At 32.6% G+C, this 25,245-nt stretch overlaps 1 protein-coding gene across 3 annotated transcripts in view; it reads right to left on the bottom strand.

The window, feature by feature from the left end:
- Positions 1-25,245, bottom strand: part of LOC126882986 (transcriptional repressor p66-alpha) — a 104,157-nt gene that overhangs the window by 36,843 nt on the left and 42,069 nt on the right. For all 3 annotated transcript variants that reach the window (XM_050648132.1, XM_050648133.1, XM_050648134.1), the window contains exons 3-4: positions 9,525-9,837; positions 383-577 (exon numbers count right to left, since the gene is read on the bottom strand). In XM_050648132.1, the coding sequence (XP_050504089.1) occupies positions 383-577; positions 9,525-9,837 (508 nt within the window). The remainder of the gene's footprint in view (positions 1-382; positions 578-9,524; positions 9,838-25,245) is intronic.

Raw genomic sequence — 25,245 nt, 5'->3', positions numbered from 1 at the left:
TTGGTCCTTATCACGACCCGAATACTAACCAATACAGAATGAGAACAAATGCTGAGGTCAAACAAATGTATAGAGCTAGCGACGTTGTTCAAGAGTCTAAATCTCAACTAACATCTAAGATAGGCTGGCCATGTCCATAAACTCCCTAATAACCGCCTTGCCAAGTTAATCTGGGAGGAATACCCGACAGTAAGAAGGCTCTTAGGATGTCCACGAATGAATGATATTCAATTGTGAAACTAATAGCGTCTGTTTTTTTTTTCATATAAGCTACTTGCCATGGAAAATGGACAACTAACAAACTCTAAAACTAATACGCCCATTTTATATTAATGTTATTATATTGTACAAAGTAGACACTTTTAATGAAAAACATACATACCTTAGATTGCATTGGTGCTGGAGTAATTGTAACCGATGGTGATAAGTCCTTAACTCCTGGAGGAAAACCACTTGGTGGCCTTCCCATAGAAGACCTCTGGGGAGGTTGAGGAACTGATAAGTTAGTTCTATTATTTATTGGTGACGCACTTAAAGGAGGTCCGTGAATACTGCCACGTGGAGGAGTAGGTTGTTGCTAAGAAATTAATACAATAATGCAATTAAAATAAAAGGTTACAAAAACGCGATGTCATAGAAATGACAAAGCAAATACAATTAACCGCAAAAGTTGTGCGCCACCAAAAATTATGCTCATTTTCAAAATTGATTTTCTCCTGAATGGATTAATAGTATAGTATAGTTGATCTAAAAGATGGCATAACCCAGACATCCAAAGTGAAAGTTATCCTTCAACACCAAATTGTTCTATATGGTCCACACAATGTCCAGAAAAAAGTCACACCATTTTGAGCGTCGGGTTTGGGGGGAAGAGGGGGGAGAAATCGGTAAATTGGTAGTTTTTTAAGTTTTTCGCCAATATTTCTAAAACTGTGCGGTTTAGCATGAACAACCTTCTATACAAAAATGTTCTACATTAAATTTGAAATAAAAAAGGCTGTATACATAATCCTTCTAAAATGAACGGTTCCAAAGTTACAGAGGAGTATAGTATAATTGGTCCAAAAAAGGGCTAACCCAAACATCCAAAGTAAAAGTTTTCCTCCAAAACCAAAATGTTCTATATGGTCCACATATTGTTCAGTAAAAAGTTACACCATTTTGAGCGTCCGGTTTGGGAGGGAGATGGGAGAGAAACCGGTAAATTAGTAGTTTTTTTAAGTTTTTCGTCAATATTTCTAAAACTATGCTTTGGCGTAAACAATGTTATATAAAAAAATGTTCTACATGATATTTAAAACAAAAAATGTTCTATACATAATTGTTATAAAATCAACGGTTCCAGAGTTACGGAGGGTGAAATTCGAGGTTTTCGATACTTTTTATATTTTTTGGGCAATATTTATGATATAACTATACCAAACACCCAGACATCCAAAGTGAAAGTTATCCTCCAACACCAAATTGTTCTATATGGTCCACATAATGTTCAGAAAAAAGTCACACCATTTTGAGCGTCGGGTTTGGGGGGGAGAGGGGGAAGAAATCGGTAAATATAAAAAGTATCGAAAACCTCCACTTTTCACCCTCCGTAACTCTGGAACCGTTGATTTTATAACAATTATGTATACAACCTTTTTTGTTTTAAATTTTATGTAGAACATTTTTCTATAGAACATTCCTTACGCTAAAGCATGGTTTTAGAAATATTGACGAAAAATTTAAAAAACTAATAATTTACCAACTTCTCCCCCATCTCCCCCCCCCCCCCCCCCCCAAACCGGACGCTCAAAATGGTGTAACTCTTTACTGAACAATATGTGGACCATATAGAACAATTTGGTGTTGAAGGAAAACTTTTACTTTGGATGTCTGGCTTAGGCCTTTTTTGGACCAATTATACTATACTACCTCCGTAACTTTGGAATCGTTCATTTTAGAAGGGTTGTGCATAGGACCTTTTTTGTTTCAAATTTAATGTAGAACAATTTTGTATATAAGGTTGTTCGTGCTAAACCGCTTAGTTTTAGAAATATTGACGAAAAACATAAAAACTACGAATTTGCAGATTTCTCTCCCCTCTCCCCCCCAAACTCGACGCTCAAAATGGTGTGACTTTTTTCTGAACATTATGTGGACCATATAGAAAAATTTGGTGTTAGAGGATAACTTTCACTCTGGATGTCTGGGTTTGGGTCTAACTATACCATACTATAACGGATTCCGATAATTTATTATCTTAGATTTTTCTTTGATATTTACACTGTTGTGCAAAGGCTTACTCAAACTTATTTTTTGATCTTATATCGGGTGGAAGAAAAGAAATGTATTTCTTATGCACTACTCCAAGAAATTAACGAACCATCTTAAAAATGGGTAATTTTTGATGTCCCAAATTTCCTAAACCTGTTGTCCGATTTAAGTGATTTTTTAATATGTTATTGGGATCGTGAAAGTTCGGCACAGCGACACCTGGTTTCTACGCTCAACAAAATTATTCGCACTTTTAATTACATTGGCCAAAATTATATTAGTCCTGGGTACTGGATAATTGTCAAGGCCATAGTTCAAAAAAATAATAAGAAGAAAAAATAAGATTCAGATTATGTTATTAAAACGTCAACAATTATATGTAGTAAATAAAATTAGTTATTAAAATGCAGTACTGCAAGCAAAATACAATTAATTAAATTTACCTTTATATAATAATTGCATATCATATCAATATTGTGGAGCAATATATAATTTTTCTTCTTCAATGACAGTAGGTATGAAATATACGTCAATTTGACAATTTCAATTGACAATATGAATTATTTAAGAAAGTTGCAATATTTCTCCGTTATTCTCGCACGATTCTCGTTTCTTGTATCCCCTCCAAGTACTTGTACACCGCGAATAGCCTCATTCTTTAACGATATCGCTGTAATAATATTGATGCTAGACAAATAAATTGTCTTTGTATACCAGGTGTACCAATCAAACTGTGTTTTTTGTCAAAATTCACCACAACCTGTGGAATATTCTAGCATTTATAAAATACTGAAATTAAAACCCAACTATAGCCTCAGGTTTTCTTAACATTCTGTTTTTTGATTCATTCGCTTATGTTGGAAAATAAAAAAGTTAGGTACTTTAACAACTAGCCATGTTCTTCATCAATACAGGGTGTTTCTAACTAAGTGCGACAAACTTTAAAGGGTAATTCTGCATGAAAAAATAATGACAGTTGTCTTTATAAACAATATGTCCGCAAATACTTTGTTTCCGAAAATACACCATTCGATCGTTTATCGTGATTTTCATTATAATCAACCATAAAACCTGAGTTTAATTACCTAATTATCCTTTATAACGGTTTTATTCTTTAAAATGTGTTTCAACAATACTGAATTAACAATAAAAATAACAGTTAACAAAACTTTAAAAACAGAAAGACCTAACGTAAACAGTTCTGATCAACAATTTTATTTGTTAACCAGGTGGGCGGTATTCACAGCGCAATATAAGAGAGACGAGATTGTTTAATGAAGGATCTGTGATGTTTCAGGGTGAATTTCCTTGACACCAAGAACGGATATGTGTCTTTACGTGGAGGATCTTTAAACAGCGAACATTACAGCGATGTTTCTTTCGTTGAACACTTTCTTCCTTTCGTACCCTAAGGAAATAATTTTATCTTAATTCATCATAAGGCAAGGTCTCCTCAAGTATCGCATGTGGCGTGTCGTTACTCAATATTTAAGTGAGGTAAAGATTCAGATATTAAATTGGCCCCTTCACAGTCCCGACATGAATCCTATTGATCATTTATGGGATATTGACGATAGACAATTAAGACTTCGTCAGTCCTTCTTGTTTCCCTGCAAGGTATAGAAACTACAAATAGTTACTGCTATCTGAAACTCCATAGACCAAAATCAAATAGCTTGCTTAAAATCCAGCATGCCTAGGCGATGTGAAGCTGTTATTTATTACAATTAGAGGAATAGGGCTTTTCATCGATTTCCATTTGTTTCGAGCTTCTGTCATGTGTCACATAATATTAATATATCTACGTCATCCGTCTTTGGTTTGTATCATTGGTATTGTTCGCCCGCTATAACTTTTCCCATGCGTCACGATTCATTTTCAAACAAATTAAGTCAAAACATATTTTATGTTATGAAACGTACGCCGATGTGTGTAGTATATTAGTATACAGTATACAAAATGTATATACACATCGACGTTCGTTTCACTTTATGTTTTGATTTAATTTGTTTGAAAATGAATCGTGACGCATGGGAAAAGTTATAGCGGACGAACAATAATATATATATATATATATATATATATATATATATATATATATATATATATATATATATATATATATATATAATAACGTATGACGTGGATATATTAATATTATGTGACACATGACAGAAGCTCGAAACAAATGACTGTGAATGAAAAGCCCTATAACACGCGATGTTAACGTTTCTTTCCGTTTTTAAAGTTTTGTTAACTGTTATTATTTTTTATTGTTAATTTAGTGTTGTTTCAGTAAAACACATGCTAAAGAGTAAAACCACCTATTTTCTTTGTTTTTAAAGATATCAGGGAAATTGAAAAAATTAAATGTTCAAAAAACATAAGACTACAACAATATGATTTCGATGTATACCGACCTTTGTACCTTTTCCTCCCTACAGGTGGTTTCAAACATAACCTAAGAGAAACATTTCTTTTCTTCCACCCGATATAAGCTCAAAAAAGAAGTTTGAGTAAACCTTTGCAGAGTAAATACCAAAGAAAAATCTAAAATAATAAAAAAAAATTGTGGAATCCGTTAATTCGTTTACTAGAAAATCAACTACGAAAATAAGCATTATTTTTGGTGGTGCAAAACTTTATAAATGTTTGATTGTTGTACTAAAAAATATTGGATATTTTCAAGATATACTCATACTTTTTTGGAATACAGCGTATTGTGAGGTATAATCTGTTTTTTGCTCGCTTGCTCTATCTTATTGTAACTCTTGATGCAGTTATAATTTTTTATAATAATAAAAGATTATCCTTTTAAGGGGCTATCCTAGTGTAAAAGTACGAAATTCATATACTTTTTTGGGAATTTCTAAAATAAAAAGTACTGTACCAATTGTTTAAAAATTTGCACGAGCATTTATTATAAAAGAAAGTATATATAAAACAATTTTCATAAAAAAATATTGAAAATTAAAGGATTTTAATACTGAAAATAAAAACATAGTTCCACTGCTGCTGCAGTGATTGGGACTAACAGAAATCCTGAAACATAAAATTTCAAAATGATTATTGAAATTATATTATTGAAAAATGACGGTTGAATTTTTTTTTTAAATTAGCTAAAACATTTTCAGTTTCAAAAACAGCCAAATTGACATTTTTTATCCGATCAAAAAACCCCTGGTTGATGGTATAGAAAATAACTAATATTTCAATAATAACTTCGAACTTTTATGTTTCAGGATCTCTATTACTCCCAATCACTGCAGCAGTGGAGCTGTTTTTATTTTCACGGTGCCAGTGCATAAATCGTTTAATTTTCAATATTTTTTTATGAAAATTGTCTTACATGTACTTCTTTTTATACCACTCATGCTAATTTTTAAAACAATTGGTACAGTACTTTTTATTTTAGAAATTCCCAAAAAAGTATATGAATTTCCAATACAGAAGTAAAAACTTCGAGGTGTATTCTGGTATAAAATCGTTTATTTAAAACTATAAAATGTCATGGATTGCAGAACGTTTTCGTTCTAAACAGAACATCTTCAGTGCCTAGAATGAAGTATTTCCACGTTAGTTTAAAGCAAAAGGTTAAAACTGTGACTGTTAAAATGAAAAATGTGGGAATACTTACATCCTGCCGAGTATTTTGAAACTAGCACACTGTAAATAGTGTTAACATCATCGTATATGGTTTACATAATGTAATATATTAAAATGTTATGACTACAAGTCGATGTTGATAGATAAAGTGGAACACATGCTAAAAGGGTGCCATGGTTCCCTGCTCGAAGATGCTAGGTACTTGCCAATTCAATGGGCACAGACCAACTGAGAAATTAGGAAGTGGATATACAATTTGACAAGGGTGACATTTTTTTTTTATATGAATTTCGTACTTTTACACTAGGATATCCCCTTAATCACTTAAACTTACATATTATAACATTTAATGTTTTCTATCTAGCATATCCATATCACTTAACCGCATTAACTATATTTTTTCGGAAATAAACCACAACAAATTATAAATAAACGTGCGTAAACCGCGAGGTGAGCGGGAGCTCAGTATTTTGACAAAATTAGGATAAGTTGTTTAATTTGATAGTGTATTGTGTATAGCAGCTTAGTTAATCATTACGATTTTATCCTGTTTCAGTTTCAAAACTGTATAGGAAAAAAATCCATGGGCTGACCATGTTATAAATGAAGAAGTTTTAAAGACGTATGAATAGAGATCGTGAATTTGTAGAACTTATAGTAGGGGAGCAAAGTATGCTAAATGTGCAGTCACTCGAGCGTTATGGGGACCTATTGGGTTGTAATTATTAGGTCCTAAAACCAAAAAAAGTTAAGTAAAGTTTTCCATTTTAGTGGGCGCTTGCCATTTTTTAATTTAATTTTCCATTTCCAACAATCGTTTTTTCCGATTATAACGCCATCTATCGACAATTCTAAAAAATGTTTCGAATAAAAGTTACTTATTTTTACGTAAGGAATCCAAATCTGCAATAAACAATGGGGCTCCTATTTAAGATTTTAAAGTAATCCCCCACTCCACCTCCGTGGGGGGTCGTGTTTGGTGCCATTCGATAGATTTTTCAAAAATATTGAATAAGTGTATTTAACCGTTTTCGATCTGATGTTCATTTCGCGAAATATCGCGGGATTCGTATTTAAATATTAAATTTACCCCCACCCCTCTCCGCGGGAAGTCGTGATTGGTATCATTCGATAGATTTTTAAAACATATTGAGCACATATTTTTTTAGTTTTTCGATCTGTCATTCATTTCGCGAAATATTCGCTTTTTTCTTGTGAAACTTTGGGACTCACCCATTTCCTTACGCCCGGCTCAAATCATCAGATTTTTGAAGTTATACTTCTTTAGGCGCGATTGAGAGTAAAATTTTTCATAAATCTGCGCGCATGCGCACACAGACAGTAACGCGTTTAGTTGCTAATCTTTCAAATTATGTATCAGCGCAAATAAGCCATTAAAATAATATATTAGTGTTTTTTAGTAAATGTATTATTTATTATAATTTTTTGTCTTTGGATTTGTCTTCCTTGAGCGTAAAATAATATATCTATCTAATAAAATATCTATTTTTATATTTCACTTGTCACCGTGATGTGTAATTATGTATATCTGAAACGTCAGTAGCATGAGCCTTGATGGTATGGTTGGTAGAGCATTGGACCAGAGATCGAGAGATCGCGACATTGCGGGTTCAAATCCCGGACGATTCATATACTTTTTCTTTTTTTTTTTTTAATATTTGGCATTGTTTAATTTTTGGTTAATTTTTGGTAATTATTATCAATTTTTTGTATTGTAACTGTTAAGTAAATTTATTTCGTTGAAATTATATAATAGAAGTATAACTTCTTACGTGCGTACAAAGTATACACACATTCTTTTTTTAAATTACACTCTTTTGCATGTACTTAACTTACCTTATCTTAATCTGACAATTTCGAGTTTTTTTAAGGATAGATTTTTTTCAAGCCCCCTTAACGAACTCCCCTGTGTTAAGAGCCAATATATGGTAGAGGTACATCTGCAGGGTACCAGGTTTCTCCCCATATGCTAATCTGACGCGCTCGAGTAACTGCAAAAATCCCCGCTTGGGCTCTCCTACCATTACCAAAAACGACTAGACAAGAAATTGCATAAGTAAACCACTAAGATTAAAAAGCAAAAGGGTGAAATTTTGACAGATGAAAAAATTTTAAGAAAATGTGGTTACTTACGTCCAGTGTACAAGTAATTGAAACTACCTATTGAAGTGGCTAGTTCAATTACTTGTACAATGGACGTAAGTAACCACATTTTCTTAAAATTTTTTCATCTGTCAAAATTTCACCCTTTTGCTTTTTAATCTTAGTGGTTTACTTATTTCCAGGTTTACACTGATGATGGTCAGTCTGACCGAAAGCGTTTTGTACTTCCACTCCTTCGTGGATAAATTTTAAGGATTTTTTAATAAATTCATATATGCCTACATACAACAGAAATGTTTACTTCATTCCACGTTGATAAAACAAGAAGACCGATGGAACAATCTATCTACGGGGGTCCTACAGCCTCTGCCGCATCCCGCATTTCGATCTCCACCTTTTTCGGTTGGTCCATTCTTCCTCATTTATGGCTCTATTTCTCAATTATTCCTCTGATTCCTTCTCTCCATTCCAGTGCTGGTCTTCCCCTCCTTCTTCTATTCCATGGAACATAGTTTAAGACCTGTTTTGGCCATCGTTCATCATTCATTCGCATTACATGCCCGTACCATAAAAGCTATTTGGATTCTATTGTATCTGCGGTATTATAGATCCTGCCTGTTCTTCTTCTTATTTATTCAATTGGGATGCGATCAAGTCTAGATATCCGACACGCTCTTCTTAGATAGTTCCATTTCTACATATTTTAGCAATATTTAGATTCTCCATTACTTTCTATATAAATAATATACTCTTCATTAGTAACGATAAAGCCATTAGTTTTCGAGATATTTGAAGTTAAAAATGAAACGGCATAGCTATTTTGATTTAATGTGTTGTGCCCGTTCATTTTTAACTTCAAATATCTCGAAAACTAAGGATGCTATCGTTACGAATGAAGAGTATATTATTTACATGGAAAGTATTGGAGAATCTAAAAATTATGCTAAAATAGCAATTCCATCAGTGGCGTAGAATTTGGGAAGGGTCAACCGTTCACTTCCCCCTGTCGTACGCCTCTGGTAGTAGCGAGAAACCTTTATTTAACATAATTTAGCAGAATACACAGTGCCTGTTTGACTCTACTTTTCATGCAATATCAAAGTCTAAGTTCATTTTCGAAAAGTTATAGCACATTTTTGATTTTCATTTTGCAATTTCCGAAGCAACAAATGATCAGATCAAAACTCAAAAACTGCCATTTTCAACTTTTACTCATCTACTAAAAGATAAATACTCTAAATATGATATTTAATTATCTTATTTTTACCTGTAGCGATTTAAACGAAAAAACTGCCATTTTTGACCCTTATTTGTTAATAACTAAAAGTTTCGTCCGAACTATGACGGGCATTTTTGTATTTATAATGTATTCCGTATCTAGTACCCAAAACCTTATTTCTCTGGACTAATTTGTTTATACGACAACGAATATTGCTATGAGGTTCATTCGTCAATGCAGCCGATTTAAGAAAAACCTGACCAACAAAACCAACATTTATAAATCCATTACCTTTATTTATAATTTATATCAAATTACTTACCACTCGCATCATATTCTGAGGAGTTCCACCTCCATTACCAGACATATTGACCACTTTATGAGACATGTTTGAAGTAGGATGTCTATGTGCCATCTGTGGCGACTGTTGAGCTTTAGGTGGCACTTTTACAGTCGTCGGTGTGATACTTAAACCACTTGGTAGACCAGTAGGTGGTAAAGCCGAAGCTGGTATATTTGGCGGCAAAACGGCAACATTTTCTTTGTGTTGCTGAGATTGTTTGAGCTTTTTCAGAAGCACCAGTTTCATTTCTTCTGCTCTTAACTCTTCACGCAGTCTTCTCAAGCCCCGTTCCCTGTAATGAAAAGAGATTTGTTACTATTTCGCTCAATCTAGAATACTAAGGTAGCAAGTCAAAAAGAAGGACACTGTATTAAAAACACTTTGGATTATACGTTAAGAGATCGAAAACGTCAAGAGATCATATTTATGTTTCGGGGACCTTAAGAAGGCATTTGACAGAATCAAATTAAAGGAAGGTATAAGAGGAATAAGACAGGGGGATTCTCTGAATCCTCTATTGTTCAACCTGATCATGAATGAAATAATAAAAAAGTAGGAACTAAATAATCTGCGATGCAGACGATGCAATACTAATCTCTCAAAGTGAAGATGATTTACACCGTATGCTGCACCAATTTCATATAACCGCCAGAGAATTTAACATGTTAATTTCCCCAAAAAAGACAAGATGCATGGTTAGTCCAGAAAGACACTGCGCATCCGCTAGAAAAATATTCTGATTTTGATTTTTTGCACAATCTTACTCAAAAAAGACTCCTTTTAACAGATGTGCATGTTGCCAGGTCCAAAAGTGGGTCAAAAATGTTTTAAACTTTTTTTTTTTGTTTTTTTTTCCATTTTTTTGCATCGAACAGTTTTTTTAGTTTTTTTGGATCATTCCAAACAGAAAAGGTCTTTAGTGACTTTTCTCTAAAGTTGATAGTTTTTGGCATATAATCGATTAAAAATTTAAAAATTGCGAAATCGACCATTTTTAACGCTCAAAAACTGCGTGAAAATCTGAAAATTTCAATGTTGCCAAGGTAGGTGCACATTCTCTAAACATCGATTGATGAAATCCCGAAGAGTTTTTTGCAATACAATATCGAAAACACTTTGTTTCTTAATTACTAATCAAGCGGGCTCGACACTATTTTCAACCGTTGCATGTATACAGGGTAGCGAGAAAGTATGGAAACACGGTGATTTCTCGGAAACCGCTCGAACGATTTTTATAAATTTTGGTGGGTAAGGGTGTCTAATGCGGCCGATATTATAGTGGTAATTACATTGTTGTTAAATCTTCCGTTTTTCTGGAAATCTTTGGAACTTTCTTATTTTAAATGGAACAACCTATATATTTTTTGTGTTTTGAAGTCCTTAAGAAACACTGATTATTTTTCATGTTATGTTCCCTATACCTAAATGCCATAATTTCTGAGTTATTGCTACATTTATTTAAAAAAAATTTAACAATTTATAAAAATCAATTTTTTCGGCCCAAGTAGACATTATTTTAGGTTCTTTGGATCATTGGGAACAAAAAAGATCTTTTGTAATTTTCCTCAAAAGTTGATCGTTTTCGAGTTATAAACAATTTAAAACTGAAAAAAATCGAAAAATGACGATTTTCAAGGTTCAAAAACACAAGTAAAAAAATAATTTTTAAAATTACGAAGTACCTAAATTCAAGCTCAAACCTTTTTCTATCAGATCCCTATAAGAATTTTTGGCATATTTTATTCTAAAATATTGTTTTTTTTTATTGTTAATAAAGCTCATATGAGAGGACGGGCTATCGCGCATCATTAACAACTAAAACATAATGTTTTAGAATGAAATAAGACCAAATCACTTATCGGCATCTGATAAAATAAGGTTTGAACTTGAATTTAGGCAATTCATAGTTTCAAAGATAATATTTTTTACTTATGTTTTTGAACCCAGAAAATCGTCATTTTTCGATTTTTTTAAATTATAACTCGGAAAGGATTAACTTTTGAGGAAAATTACAAATGACCTTTTTTGTTCCGAATAGCTCAAAGAACCTAAAATAATACCTACCCGGTTTAAAAAAAATAAATTTGTATAATTTGTTAAAAAAATTTTTTTTAAATAAATGTAGCAACTACTCCGAAATTATGGAATTTAGGTATAGGGAACATAACATAAAAAATAATCAGTATTTCTTAAGGACTTCAAAACGCAAAAAATATATAGGGTGTTCCATTTAAAATCAGAAAGTTCATCAGATTTCCAAAAAAACGGAAGATTTGACAACAATGTAATTACCACTAGAATATCGGCCGTATTCGAATACCCTTACCCACCAAAATTTATAACAATCGTTCAAGCGGTTTCCGAAAAATTACCGTGTTTCCATACTTTCTCTCTACCCTGTATGTAATATGCGTAAATATATGTGCGGAAAAATATTCTGATTCAATTTTTTTTCACCATCTTGCTTAAAAAGGTCCCCTTTTAACAAATTTGCATGTTGCCAGGATCAAAAAGCAGTCAAAAATTTTTTTAAACGTTTTTTTTTTTTGTTTTTTTCTAAAACTAATTTTTTTGCGTCGAAATTTTTAAACTTTTCTGGATCATTACAAATAGAAAATATCTTAAGAGACTTATCTCTATATGTGATAGTTTTCGAGATATAAGCGATTGAAAATTGAAAAATTGCAAAATCAGCCATTTTTAACCCTCAAAAACTATGTGAAAACCCAAAAGTTTCAGTATTACCAAGGTACGTAGATATTCTATAAACATCGATTGATGAAATCCCGAAGAGCTTTTTGCAATACAATATCGACAACCCCTTTGTTTTTTAATTGCTCATCAAGCGGGCGCGACACTATTTTCAACCGTTGCGTTGCATGTATAGGTATGTATCGGAAAATATTTTAAGTTTAAAAAAATTGTTTAAACAACTTTTTGATCCAGTTTTGACCCTGGCAACATGCAAATTTGTTAATAGGGAACCTTTTCAAGTAAGATGGTGAAAAAAAATTGAATCAGAATATTTTTCTGTACATATATTTACGCATATTACATACAATGTTGTATACATGCAACGGTTGAAAATAGTGGCCGCTTGATTAGCAATTAAAAAACAATGGGGTTTTCGATATTGTATTGCAAAGAACTCTTCGGGATTTCATCAATAGATGTTTAAATAATATCGACCTACCTTGGCAACATTGAAATTTTTAATTTTTAACACAGTTTTTGAGGGATAAAAATGGCCGACTTCGCAATTTTTAAATTTTTAATCGCTTATAATATGTCAAAAACTATCAACTTTAGAGAAAAACTCTTAAGACCTTTTCTGTTTGGAATGATTCAAAAAATTTAAAAAAAACTTTGTTCGATGCAAAAAAAATAATTTTAGGAAAAAAACAAAAAAAACGTTTAAACAATTTTTGACCCACTTTTGGACCTGGCAACATGCAAATTTATTAAAAGAGGTCCTTTTTGAGTATCTAAGATTGTACAAAAAATCCGAATCAGAATATTTTTCCTAGCGGATGTGCAGTGGCTTTATGGACTAGGTTAGAACAGCAAATCTACTAAGATGTAAATTAGAGCTGGTGGGTCAGTAGAACAAGTGATATTTAAATATCTAGTCATCACACTATCTAGCTTATCTAGCTAACGACAGCATAGATAATAAGATAATATCAAACAACGATTTAACGAAGATACATTGAACCGAAATGGAGAATACCTTGTTGAATTATGTACCCAAAATTTGTTGAGAATAAACAACACGTTTTTTCCACACAAACCCCAACACAAATACACGTGGCAAAACACGCAAGACCAACAATCAACAATAGACTATATAATTACAAATAGAGAAATCATACCTAAACAAATACTAGACGTAAGAGCATTAACATCGCCCAATATCGGATCAGACCATAAAATGGTGCTTGGAAAATGTTTGCTCAAAATACCACAAAACAAGAAAAAACCACCCAAGTACTTCGAAAAACTAAACATTTAGTCTCTAGAGAACCAAAACACAAAATGGCTGTATAAAAGACGTTTAGAACAAAGATTTGGGATAAACCCAGTAACAACAGGTGAAGGAGTAAATGAGACATGGGCAAAAATAGAATATATTACAAGACGCAAAGGAAAGCATAGGGGTCAGAAAAATTAACCTGAATGCAACAAAAATATCAAAGCCCTGGTTCAATACTGAAATAAGAGATCTAGCGTATGAGAAGAGGAAAGCATACCTACAATACTGCACTAACAAAACACCAAACAATTACCAACAATACAGAGACACAAGAAATTACATCAATTCTAAGATACGAAATATAAAAAGGGAATATTGGACATGCTTTACCAAAGAAATGGAACACGATTTGTATGGGGCGCAAAGAAAAGTTTGGAAAATACTAAAAAATAGGAAAAAACCCATTAACGAATATAGAAGTTTAAATAAAATAGAAGCAGAACAATGGACCGCCTATATAGAAGAACTATATAAGGAAGATACTATAGTACCTGAAGAAGAGGAAGAAACAGGAAATGAAGACGAATCCAACATAGACACAGAACTAGAAATCACAAAAGAAGAAATAAGGAATAACATACGTAAATTAAAATACAGAAAAGCACCAGGACCCGATGGGATACCAAATGAACTCCTGAAATACGGAGGAAAAACCTTAATCGAAAACATACAGATCCTCTTTCAAGAAATAATATGTAGCCAGCGTGTACCAGACCAGTGGAGGACGAGTATAACAATACCTATACATAAGAGAGGAAACAGCAAAGACCCTAGCAACTACCGTACCATCACCTTGCTGAGCACAACTCTTAAACTCTTAACAAAAATACTTGCCAATAAAATAAATGAAGAATACACAATTAGTGAGGAACAACAAGGTTTTCGGAAAAATAGGTCCATAATAGACGCCATATTCATAGCCAGACAAATTACTGAGAAAAAAGCACTGGAATATAATAAACCTGCATTCATGTGCTAGACCTGACTAAGGCCTTCGATTGTGTAAGATTGGAAGATGTGCTAAGATTGCTAAAGGAGAAAAATCAGCCCAACAAGATGATAAGGATAATTAAAGACATTAATACGAAGAACAAAACCAGAATAAAAGTCGAGAATGAACTAACATCGGAAGTAGAAATCAACTCGGGAATCAGACAAGGAGATAGCTTGAGCCCATTGCTTTTTAATTTAGTCATGGACAAAATCATACAAAACATTAAAGGTACTGGAAAAGGATGGCGGAAAAACAAACAAAAATCCTCTGTTATGCTGACGACTCAATCTTAATCTCCGATAACGAGGATAACCTACAGCGAATGGCACAAACTTTCAATACAGTGGCGAAGAACTACAACATGAAAATATCAACAGCCAAGACAAAATCCCTGGTAGTGTCAAGGGAACCCATAAGATGCAAATTAGTAATTAACAACGAATTAATTGAACAAGTCTCGAGATTCCAATATCTGGGAATCGAAATATGTAGTTATGGAGATGTTAAAGAGAGCGTCCGAAAGCAAGCAAATAAAGCCAATTACGTGTCAGGATGTCTGAGGGATGTCATCTGGAGAAACAAAGATATGAGGCTGGAAGGGAAAGCACGCATATACAAATCATGTGTAAGACCGATCATGACGTACGCGATAGAAACAAGATGTGACACAGCAGAAACCAAGAGGATACTGAGAACATCAGAAATGAGAACGCTGAGGTTAATAACTGGGAAAACACTGAGAGACAGAATACCGAACGACAGAATAAGAGATCTCTGTAACATAAAAGATATAGTACGGTGGGGAAGACAGAGACGACGAGGGTGGAATCAGCATGTGACGAGAATGGACAGCGAGAGAATAGCCCGTATAGCCAGGGATTTGAAGCCAACAGGCAAGAGACCAATAGGAAGGTCCTTTAAAAGATGGCGAGATGGCTGGCAGTCAACATCACAGGTACAAATACAAGCTCAAAATCGGTAAGAACAGGCCAAGAGGCCTATTATAAGAAGAAGAAGAAGAAGACATTATCTAGCTACAGAAAGCTCGAAACAGAAGTGGAAGATCAAGTGAATACAGCAAACAAAGCCGCAGGTTGCCTGAATGAAACAATATGGAGAAATAAAAACATCGGAAAAGAAGTGAAAGGCAGAATTTACAAAACAGTCATCAGACCAATAATGACATAAGCGGCAGAAACACAGAGAGGACTAAAAGAATGCTAGAAACAGCAGAGATGAAAATCCTTAGAAAACTCGATGATAAGACTCTATGGGACAGAGCTCAGCTACAGATATACGACGGAGATGCAAGGTGGACAATATCAATAACTGGGTAAGAAACAGAAGAATAGAATGGAATGACCACATATAACCTAATGCCAACAAATAGAGTAGTAAGGACGGCGACAGACGGTTCCGTAATAGGAAGACACTATGGGACAGTAGAAGTACAGATATACGACGGAGATGCAAGGTGGACAATATCAATAACTGGGTAAGAAACAGAAGAATAGAATGGAATGACCACATATAAGCCGAATGCCCACAAATAGAGTAGTAAGGACGGCGACAGACGGTTCCCCAATAGAAAGACACTATGGGACAGAACTAGAAGTACAGATATACGACGGAGATGCAAGGTGGACAATATCAATAACTGGGTAATAAACAGAAGAATAGAATGGAATGACCACATATAAGCCGAATGCCAACAAATAGAGTAGTAAGGACGGCGACAGACGGTTCCCCAATAGGAAGACACTATGGGACAGAACTAGAAGTACAGATATACGACGGAGATGCAAGGTGGACAATATCAATAACTGGGTAATAAACACAAGAATAGAAAGGACGGCGACAGACGGTTCCCCAATAGGAAGACTCTATGGGACAGAGCTAGAAGTACAGATATACGACATAGATACAAGGTGGAGAACATCAAGAACTGGGTAAGAAACAGAACACCAATCATATCAATAACGAAGTATGCATCAAAGAAATAAAAAAAGGTCTGTGATGGCCAAGAACCATGACAAAGCTCACCAAAATATGGAAAAGCCACAACATAACCATGGATACAAAAATAAGGCCTGTAAAAACAATAGCTTTTTCCTTTTTCCTATATGGATCTGAATGCTGGTCTTTGAAAGAAGTTGACAAACGCACTATACAAGCGTTTGAAATGATTTGCTGGCGAAGAATGTTATGAAAACCCTGGACCTCAAGAAGAACTAATGAGTCTGTGCTTAGACAGCTGCATGTTACAAGTATTCCGGTGGTGATGTTGACGGAATTAATTGAAAACAATAAAAATAAATGTTACAAAACGAACGGTAAATATTTTATTTATTTTGGTAACAAAAAGGTGTTTTGTTTAGTTCTCGAAAGGGTATGTTGTTAGCGACGACCAGGGGTGTCTACTTGGATGTGTCTACCAGGAATGCTGGGAATGAACTGCCTCCTTCGAACCCCATTTATCATGTCGACTCATTTTGTGGTTTTAGATAATGACCAGAAAAGCCATAAATTCTGCCTCTGCGTTTTAAGGATGAGAAACTTTTATGGATTTCAAGAAATTGACATGACGAGTGTGGCACTCTGGGGACATCGTAATCAATTAAGTGTTTCTTTGAAAGAAACATTAATCTTATACAATCTGTTTAGGATAACATTTCGTTTCGTAAAACGTGTCCCTCTTAGCATCTGCTCTGTATTTACATGAATGTGAATTTTAAATGACTAATGTTGTTTCGTTTTTGTGAAGAAATAATTAAAAATTAAGAAAATAAAATTAGCAGAAATAATAATTATAGCGTATCGCTATACAAGTAAGCGTAAATATGGTTTGGAGAAAGAGAGCATGTCTAGCCAAAAAGAATAAGAACATAAGAAATCGAAAACGTATATATCCCTTTTTCAGTACATTGCAGTAAAATAGAATACAGTAGAACCCCGAAAATCCGAACTAATTGGGGGGACAGTCTGTTCAGATTCCAAAAAGTTCGGATTATCCAAAAGTTAGCCTAACTGGTAATTCAAAGCTTTCATTAGGTTTGTTCCAACCCGTCACAAGAACCGTTCTTGAATGGTTACGAGTATGCGCAGTACACGAAAAATGTGTTACTGCGCATAATTATTCGTTATTGCGCATGCACGTAACCATCAAGAACGGTAATGTGACGGGTTGGAACAAACCTATTGTCGTTGATTTTGACTCGCAAAACGTTCCCGCAAGAATGTAGACTGTAGACAATATGTTTGGACTCGAATTGACTACGAGAGAACCGAAAGTTTATTAATAGTCCAGAGAAATAAGATTTTTCTCGTGACACATCGCCCTCCAGACCGAAACCAAATTTTTTATGAGCATCAAGTTAGCTAAACACCTATCCCAAATCGATTCGAAAGTAGGTGGATAATTTGCCGCTAATTAGTCGTTAATTAGTTGTGAAAATACCGATTTTGTCGTTTCTTTTTTTTTTATTTTTTTAGGTGCTTTGCTAACTTGATATAAAGTTAGCAAAGCACACCTTCGAAAAATGACTTTAGAGCGTTCGTAGGAGAATCGGAATAGGATTAGTTTTTGCCGCTAATTAGTCGCTAATTAGTTGTGAAAAAATTAATTTTCTAAATTAATTTTTTTTTTGTTTTTTTGGGTGCTTTGCTAACTTGATATAAAGTTGGCAAAGCACGCTTCCATAAAATGATTTTAGGGATTTCGTAAAAGAATGAAAATAGAATGAGAATTTGCCGCTAATTAGTCGCTAATTAGTTGTGAAGAAATGAATTTTCTAAATTAATTTTTTTTTTTTGTTTTTTTGGGTGCTTTGCTAACTCGATATAAAGTTGGCGAAGCACGCCGCTATAAAATGATTTCAGAGTTTTCGTAAGGGAATGAGAATAAAATGAGAATTTGCCGCTAATTAGTCGCTAATTATTTATGAAGGAATTTTATTCAGAAAAATTTTTTTTTTGTTTTTCACGGTGCTCCGCTTACTCGATATAAAGTTGGCAAAGCACGACTCCATACAATCATTTTAGGGTTTCCGTAGAAGAATAGCAATGGAATAAGAATTCTTTGCTAATTAGTCGTGCATTAGTTGTGAGAATACCAATTTTGTCGTTTTTTCGTTTTTGACGGTTCTTTGCTGACTTGATATAAAGTTCGCAAAGCATGCACCCATAAAATGATTTAGGTTTTTTTTAAGAAGCATGGAAATAGGATCAGAATTTGCCGCTAATTAGTCGCTAATTAGTTGTGAAGAAATTAATTTTCTAAATTAATTTTTTTTTGTTTTTTCGGGTTCTTTGCTAACTTGATATAAAGTTGGCAAGCACACCTCCGAAAAATCATTTTAGGGTTTTCGTAGAAGAATAGGAATAGAAAAAAATTTTGCCGCTAATTAGTCGTGAATTAGTTGTGAGAATACCGATTTTGTCGTTTATTTTTTATTTTTTATTTTTAGGTGCTTTGCTAACTTGATATAAGGTTAGCAAAGCACACCTGCAAAAAATGACTTTCGAGCGTTCGTAGAAGAATGGGAATAGAATGAGAATTTGCCGCTAATTAGTCGCTAATTAGTTCTGAAAAAAATAATTTTTTTAATTATTTTTTTTTTTTGTTTTTTTGGGTGTTTTGCTAACTTGATATAAAGTTGGCAAAGCACGCCTCAATCAAATGATTTAAGGGTTTTCGTAAAAAAATGAGAATAGAATGAGAATTTGCCGCTAATTAGTTGTGAAAAAATGAATTTTCTAAATGAATTTTTTTTTCGTTTTTTTGGATGCTTTGCTAACTTGATATAAAGTTGGCAAAGCACGCCCCCATAAAATGATTTTATGGGTTTCGTAAAAGAATGAAAATATAATATGAATTTGCCGCTAATTAGTCGCTACTTAGTTGTGAAGAAATGAATTTTCTAAATTAATTTTTTTTTGTTTTTTTGGGTGCTTCGCTAACTTGATATAAAGTTGGCGAAGCACGCCTCCCTAAAATGATTTTAGTGTTTTCGTAAGAGAATGAAAATAGAATCAGAATTTGCCGCTAATTAATCGCTAATTAGTTGTGAAGGTATTTCATCCATAAATTGTTTTTTTTTGGTTTTTACGGTGCTTCGCTTACTCAACATTAAGTAGGCAAAGCACGCATCTTTAAAATGATTTAAGTTTTTTCGTAAAAGCATGGAAATAGGATGAGAATTTGTCGCTTATTAGTCGCTAATTAGTTGTGGACGAATTTTTTTAGCAATTTTTTTAGCATTATTTTTGTTGTTTCAGGTGCTCCGCTAACTCGATGTAAAGTTAGTAAAGTACACGTTCAAAAAATGACTTCAGAGCGTTCGTAGGAGAATGGGAATAGGATTAGTTTTTGCCGCTAATTAGTCGCTAATTAGTTGTGAAAAAATTAATTTTCTAAATTAATTTTTTTTTTTGTTTTTTTTCGGGTGCTTTGCTAACTTGATATAAAGTTGGCAAAGCACGCTTCCATAAAATGATTTTAGGTATTTTGTAAAAGAATAAAAATAGAATGAGAATTTGCCGCTAATTAGTTGTGAAGGAATGAATTTTCTAAATGAATTTTTTTTTTTTGGGTGTTTTGCTAACTTGATATAAAGTTGATATAAAAAAATTTTTCTGAATAAAATTCCTTCACAAATAATTAGCGACTAATCAGCGGCAAATTCTCATTTTATTCTCATTCCCCTACAAAAACTCTGAAATCATTTTATAGCGGCGTGCTTCGCCAACTTTATATCGAGTTAGCAAAGCAGCCAAAAAAACAAAAAAAAATTAATTTAGAAAATTCATTTCTTCACAACTAATTAGCGACTAATTAGCGACAAATTCTCATTCAATTTTTATTCTTTCACGAAATCCCTAAAATCATTTTATGGAAGCGTGCTTTGCCAACTTTATATCAAGTTACCAAAGCACCTAAAAAACAAAACAAAAAAATTCATTTAGAAAATTCATTCCTTCACAACTAATTAGCGACTAATTAGCGGCAAATTCTCATTCTATTTTTATTCTTTCACGAAATCCCTAAAATCATTTTATGGAAGCGTGCTTTGCCAACTTTATATCAAGTTACCAAAGCACCCAAAAAAACAAAAAAAAATGAATTAAAAAAAATTAATTTCTTTACAATTAATTAGCGACTAATTAGCGGCAAATTCTCATTCTATTCCCATTCTTCTACGAACGCTCGAAAGTCATTTTTTGGAGTTGTGCTTTGCTAACCTTATATCAATTTAGCAGAGCACCTAAAAAAATAAAAAAAAATAAATAAACGACAAAATCGGTATTCTTACAACTTATTCACGACTAATTAGCGGCAAATTTTTTTTCTATTTCCATTCTTTTACGATAACCCTAAAATGATTTTTCGGAGGTGTGCTTGCCAACTTTGTATCAAGTTAACAAAGCACCCAAAAAAACAAAAACAAAATTAATTTAGAAAATCAATTTGTTCACAACTAATTGGCGACTAATTAGCGGCAAATTCTGATCCTATTTTCATGCTACTACAAAAAAACCTAAATCATTTTATGGATGCGTGCTTTGCGAACTTTATATCAAGTCAGCAAAGAACCGTCAAAAACAAAAAAACGACAAAATTGGTGTGTTCACAACTAATGCACGACTAATTAGCAAAGAATTCTTATTCCATTGCTATTCTTCTCCGGAAACCCTAGAATGATTGTATGGAGTCGTGGTTTGCCAACTTTATATCGAGTAAGCGGAGCACCGTGAAAAACAAAAAAAAAATTTTTTGTGAATAAAATTCCTTTACAAATAATTAGCGACTAATTAGCGGCAAATTCTCATTTTATTCTCATTCCCTTACGAAAACTCTGAAATCATTTTATAGCGGCGTGCTTCGCCAACTTTATATCGAGTTAGCAAAGCACCCAAAAAAACAAAAAAAAATTAATTTAGAAAATTCATTTCTTCACAACTAATTAGCGACTAATTAGCGGCAAATTCTCATTCTATTTTCATTCTTTTACGAAATCCCTAAAATCATTTTATGGAAGCGTGCTTTGCCAACTTTATATCAAGTTAGCAAAGCACCCAAAAAAACAAAAAAAAAATTAATTTAGAAAATTAATTTTTTCACAACTAATTAGCGACTAATTAGCGGCAAAAACTAATCCTATTCCGATTCTCCTACGAACGCTCTAAAGTCATTTTTCGGAGGTGTGCTTTGCTTTACTTTATATCAAGTTAGCAAAGCACCTAAAAAAATAAAAAAAAAAAAGAAACGACAAAATCGGTATTTTCACAACTAATTAACGACTAATTAGCGGCAAATTATCCACCTACTTTCGAATCGATTTGTGATAGGTGTTTAGCTAACTTGATGCTCATAAATTTTTTGAGTAGTATGGACATCTATATTAATATCCTTTATGTTTCCTGCAGCCGATTTTGATGATATACATAGTTATAAACAAATGAAGATAAAAAAACGGTAAATTTTTGCTTTTTTCGTCTATAACCAAAAAGTTAAGCATTTAAACAAATTTGAGAGTAAGAAACTCATAAATCGTCTAAAAAATTTTAATATGGCGTTCGCTGAATATGTCTATCCTTATTGGTTGCTTAGAAAATTGCAAAATAAATCATAAATTTTTAGTTTTTATAAATATTCATAACTTATGTAAAAATTAACTTAGAACCTTCTTATTAAACGAATTACTCAGACTTCTGGTGCTTAAATTATATTTTAAATTTCAAAGCAATTGGTCAAATAGTTTAAAAGTTATTTAATTTGTTTATCCCAAATTCATTTTTTTGCAACACTATAAGTCAGAAAATTATGAGGTTACAATAAGACTTCTGACAGTTTATGGAAGAAGAACATTTATACTATTGACTTAATTTAAAAAAAAAATGACAAAAAGTAATTTCAATCAGTGTATAATTATTTTGCAAAAACACGGCGATTTTTTGCTTACTTATAAACAATTATTTTTTCAAAAGTCATGCACTTTAAACACATCCAACTTATTGAATATAGAAATAACGGTATAATAAAAGGTATTCTAGAAGTAAAACGATGCATTTGAATCTAGTGGATGAAGGGTTAAGTATACTTCGCATTTTTCTTAAACTAAATTAGTCATCAATTTTTTTGCACCATACCTCGATTAGTTTTAATGTAATCGACATATTAGCTTAGAATTGATCTCTACAGAATTAGTGCCTTAAGCGCTGCCTGGCTATCTGTAAAGCTGGAAATCGAATGGAACGTTCTTTTGTGCTTGTTTTTATTTATACAGGAAGCTGAACATGTTAAGATTTTCATAAAAAATTGGTTATAACTTTGTAAAAGCCCTATATAACATAATAAACCTTTATATTTTTGTGATAGGGAAGTTAAGAGGATTTCGAATATAAAATAAAATATACGGTGTTCCATTTAAAAAAAACATAAGTTTGGTCTGCCACTATGTGATCGAACACCCTGTAACAATCTAACTAATTTCGTAATGTGAAGCTGAAATGTTGATGAAAATGTTTTATCGACCAAGCCTTTTAAACTCATTAATGCTTGAGGATCAAATTTCAAATTACGATTTCGTCAGAAATAAAAACCACATATTTAAAAATAAACACTTTATTTAACGTAACAGTTTTCAGATCTGAAGCCGTTTTTAAAGTAGGTACAATATTTTAATTAACACGCACATTTTGAACAAACGCCACATGGCTAGTACCACGTAGACGTACTTAAATGGTTCATTTAGTAACGCAGTACTACCTTCGACACTCTATTGGCCAACAATACAGTCTATTTTTCTTGCAACCACATAATCAATGATTTTCACTGTACGAAGTAAATTTAAAATATCGAACTACTTTTTTTGATTCCTTTTTTAAATTGTTTAAAATAGGTCTTTCATTTTTAAAAAATAATAACTTTTTAACCATTACCCGTAGAAAAATTATTTTTTCATATTTGGAAAGATTGCATTTTTATACACATTTAGAAAGATAAACAATTGTCCTAGGACAATTAGGGACGAAGTTAGCCCCCCTTTTTTTTATTCACATGTTTTTGCAAAATAATTTTGCAGTATTTAGAATCATTTTTTCATTTTTTTTTAATTAAATTAATAGTATAAATCTTCTCCTTTCATAAACTATCCAAAGTATTAGTGTAACTTCATATTTTTTTTGACTTTTTCTAGCGTTGCAAAAAAAATTAATTTGGGATAAACCAATTAAAATGCCTTTTAAACTATTTGACCAATTGTTTTGAAATTTAGGGTATGATTTAAGCACCAGAAGTCTCAGCATTCCGTGTAATAGAAGTTAATTTTTACATAAGTTATGAATATTTATAAAAACTCAAAATTTCTTATTTATTTTGCAATTTTCTAAGCAACAAATAAGGATAGACATATTCAGCGAACGCTATATTGAAATTTTTTATACGATTTATGAGCTTCTCACTCTCAGTTTAAAATACATAACTTTTTGGTTATAGACGAAAAAAGCGAAAATATACCGTTTTTTGATCTTCATTTGTTTATAACTATGTATATCATCAAAATCGGCTGCAGGAAACATATAGGTTATTAATATAGATGTCTATACTACTCAAAAAATTTAGTTTCGGCCTGGAGGGGGTTGTGTCACCAACAGGATATTTTTTTCCTTATTTCTCTGAACTATAACCTTTATAATCACTACATATTAAAGTACGTATTTATTTTTAAGAAATTTTAAATGTCAGAGTCCTATTACTCCTACATTGTTCAATGTTCTGGTTTTACTCTGTATAATAAACGTTTTTAAGTTTTTGTCTTGAATTTCTTAATTTTTTTCACTTTCAGTTGTTTCGGATTTGCCGAACGTTCGGATTAGCGGGGTTCTACTGTAATTTAAAAATCATTATAACTAAATTAAAAATTAAACCATAATGACAAATGAAATTCTTGATCTAATTGATCAGAGAAGAATCTTTCCAAACCAGTGACAAAAACAGTTGAATTCTAACAGATAGAACTGTCAAATTATTAATAAAAACTGAAAGGTTAACAAATAGGGCTTTTCATCGATTGTCATTTGTTTCGAGCTTCTGTCAAATGTCGCATAATCCGTGTATAATATTAATATACACGGATTAGACATTATGACAGAAGCTCGAAACAAATGACTGTGAATGAAAAGCCCTATGGAAGAGTTGCATTAATAGCTATTTGTATAACAAGGGAGGAAAGTGCTAATTTTTATCCCGAGAATGAAGTTTACTGCCCGACGCGTAGCGGAGGGCAGTAATCATTCAAGGGAGGAAAAGTCACTTTACTCCCATGTTATACATATGGTTTTTCCACCTTCCTCAAATTAATAACAAGTCATTTTTCATTTTTACTTAATTTATTTATGTAACTAACCAACAAAATTTATTAAAACTAAAACTAACAAGTAGGTACAATATAACTGTCAACTGTCAAATATAAGTCAAATTATTAATGTAAACATTATTAAATCAAAATAACAATTTACTGTTTTTTACCATTCTGCAAAATACGTTTTATAAATAAACGTTAAAATGTATAGATACTTACCAAATAGAAAATAGATATTGTACAGGGCGTCAATAAGTTATATTTCATGAATGAAATACCATGACGTCACTTTTACTTTTCGTCCCTAAGGAG

The sequence above is a fragment of the Diabrotica virgifera genome, chromosome 4 (assembly GCF_917563875.1).
Source record: "Diabrotica virgifera virgifera chromosome 4, PGI_DIABVI_V3a".
In the NCBI taxonomy this organism is placed as follows: domain Eukaryota; kingdom Metazoa; phylum Arthropoda; class Insecta; order Coleoptera; family Chrysomelidae; genus Diabrotica; species Diabrotica virgifera.
The sequence above is the reverse complement of the archived record's forward strand: the minus strand, read 5'-3'. Positions and strand labels throughout refer to the sequence as shown.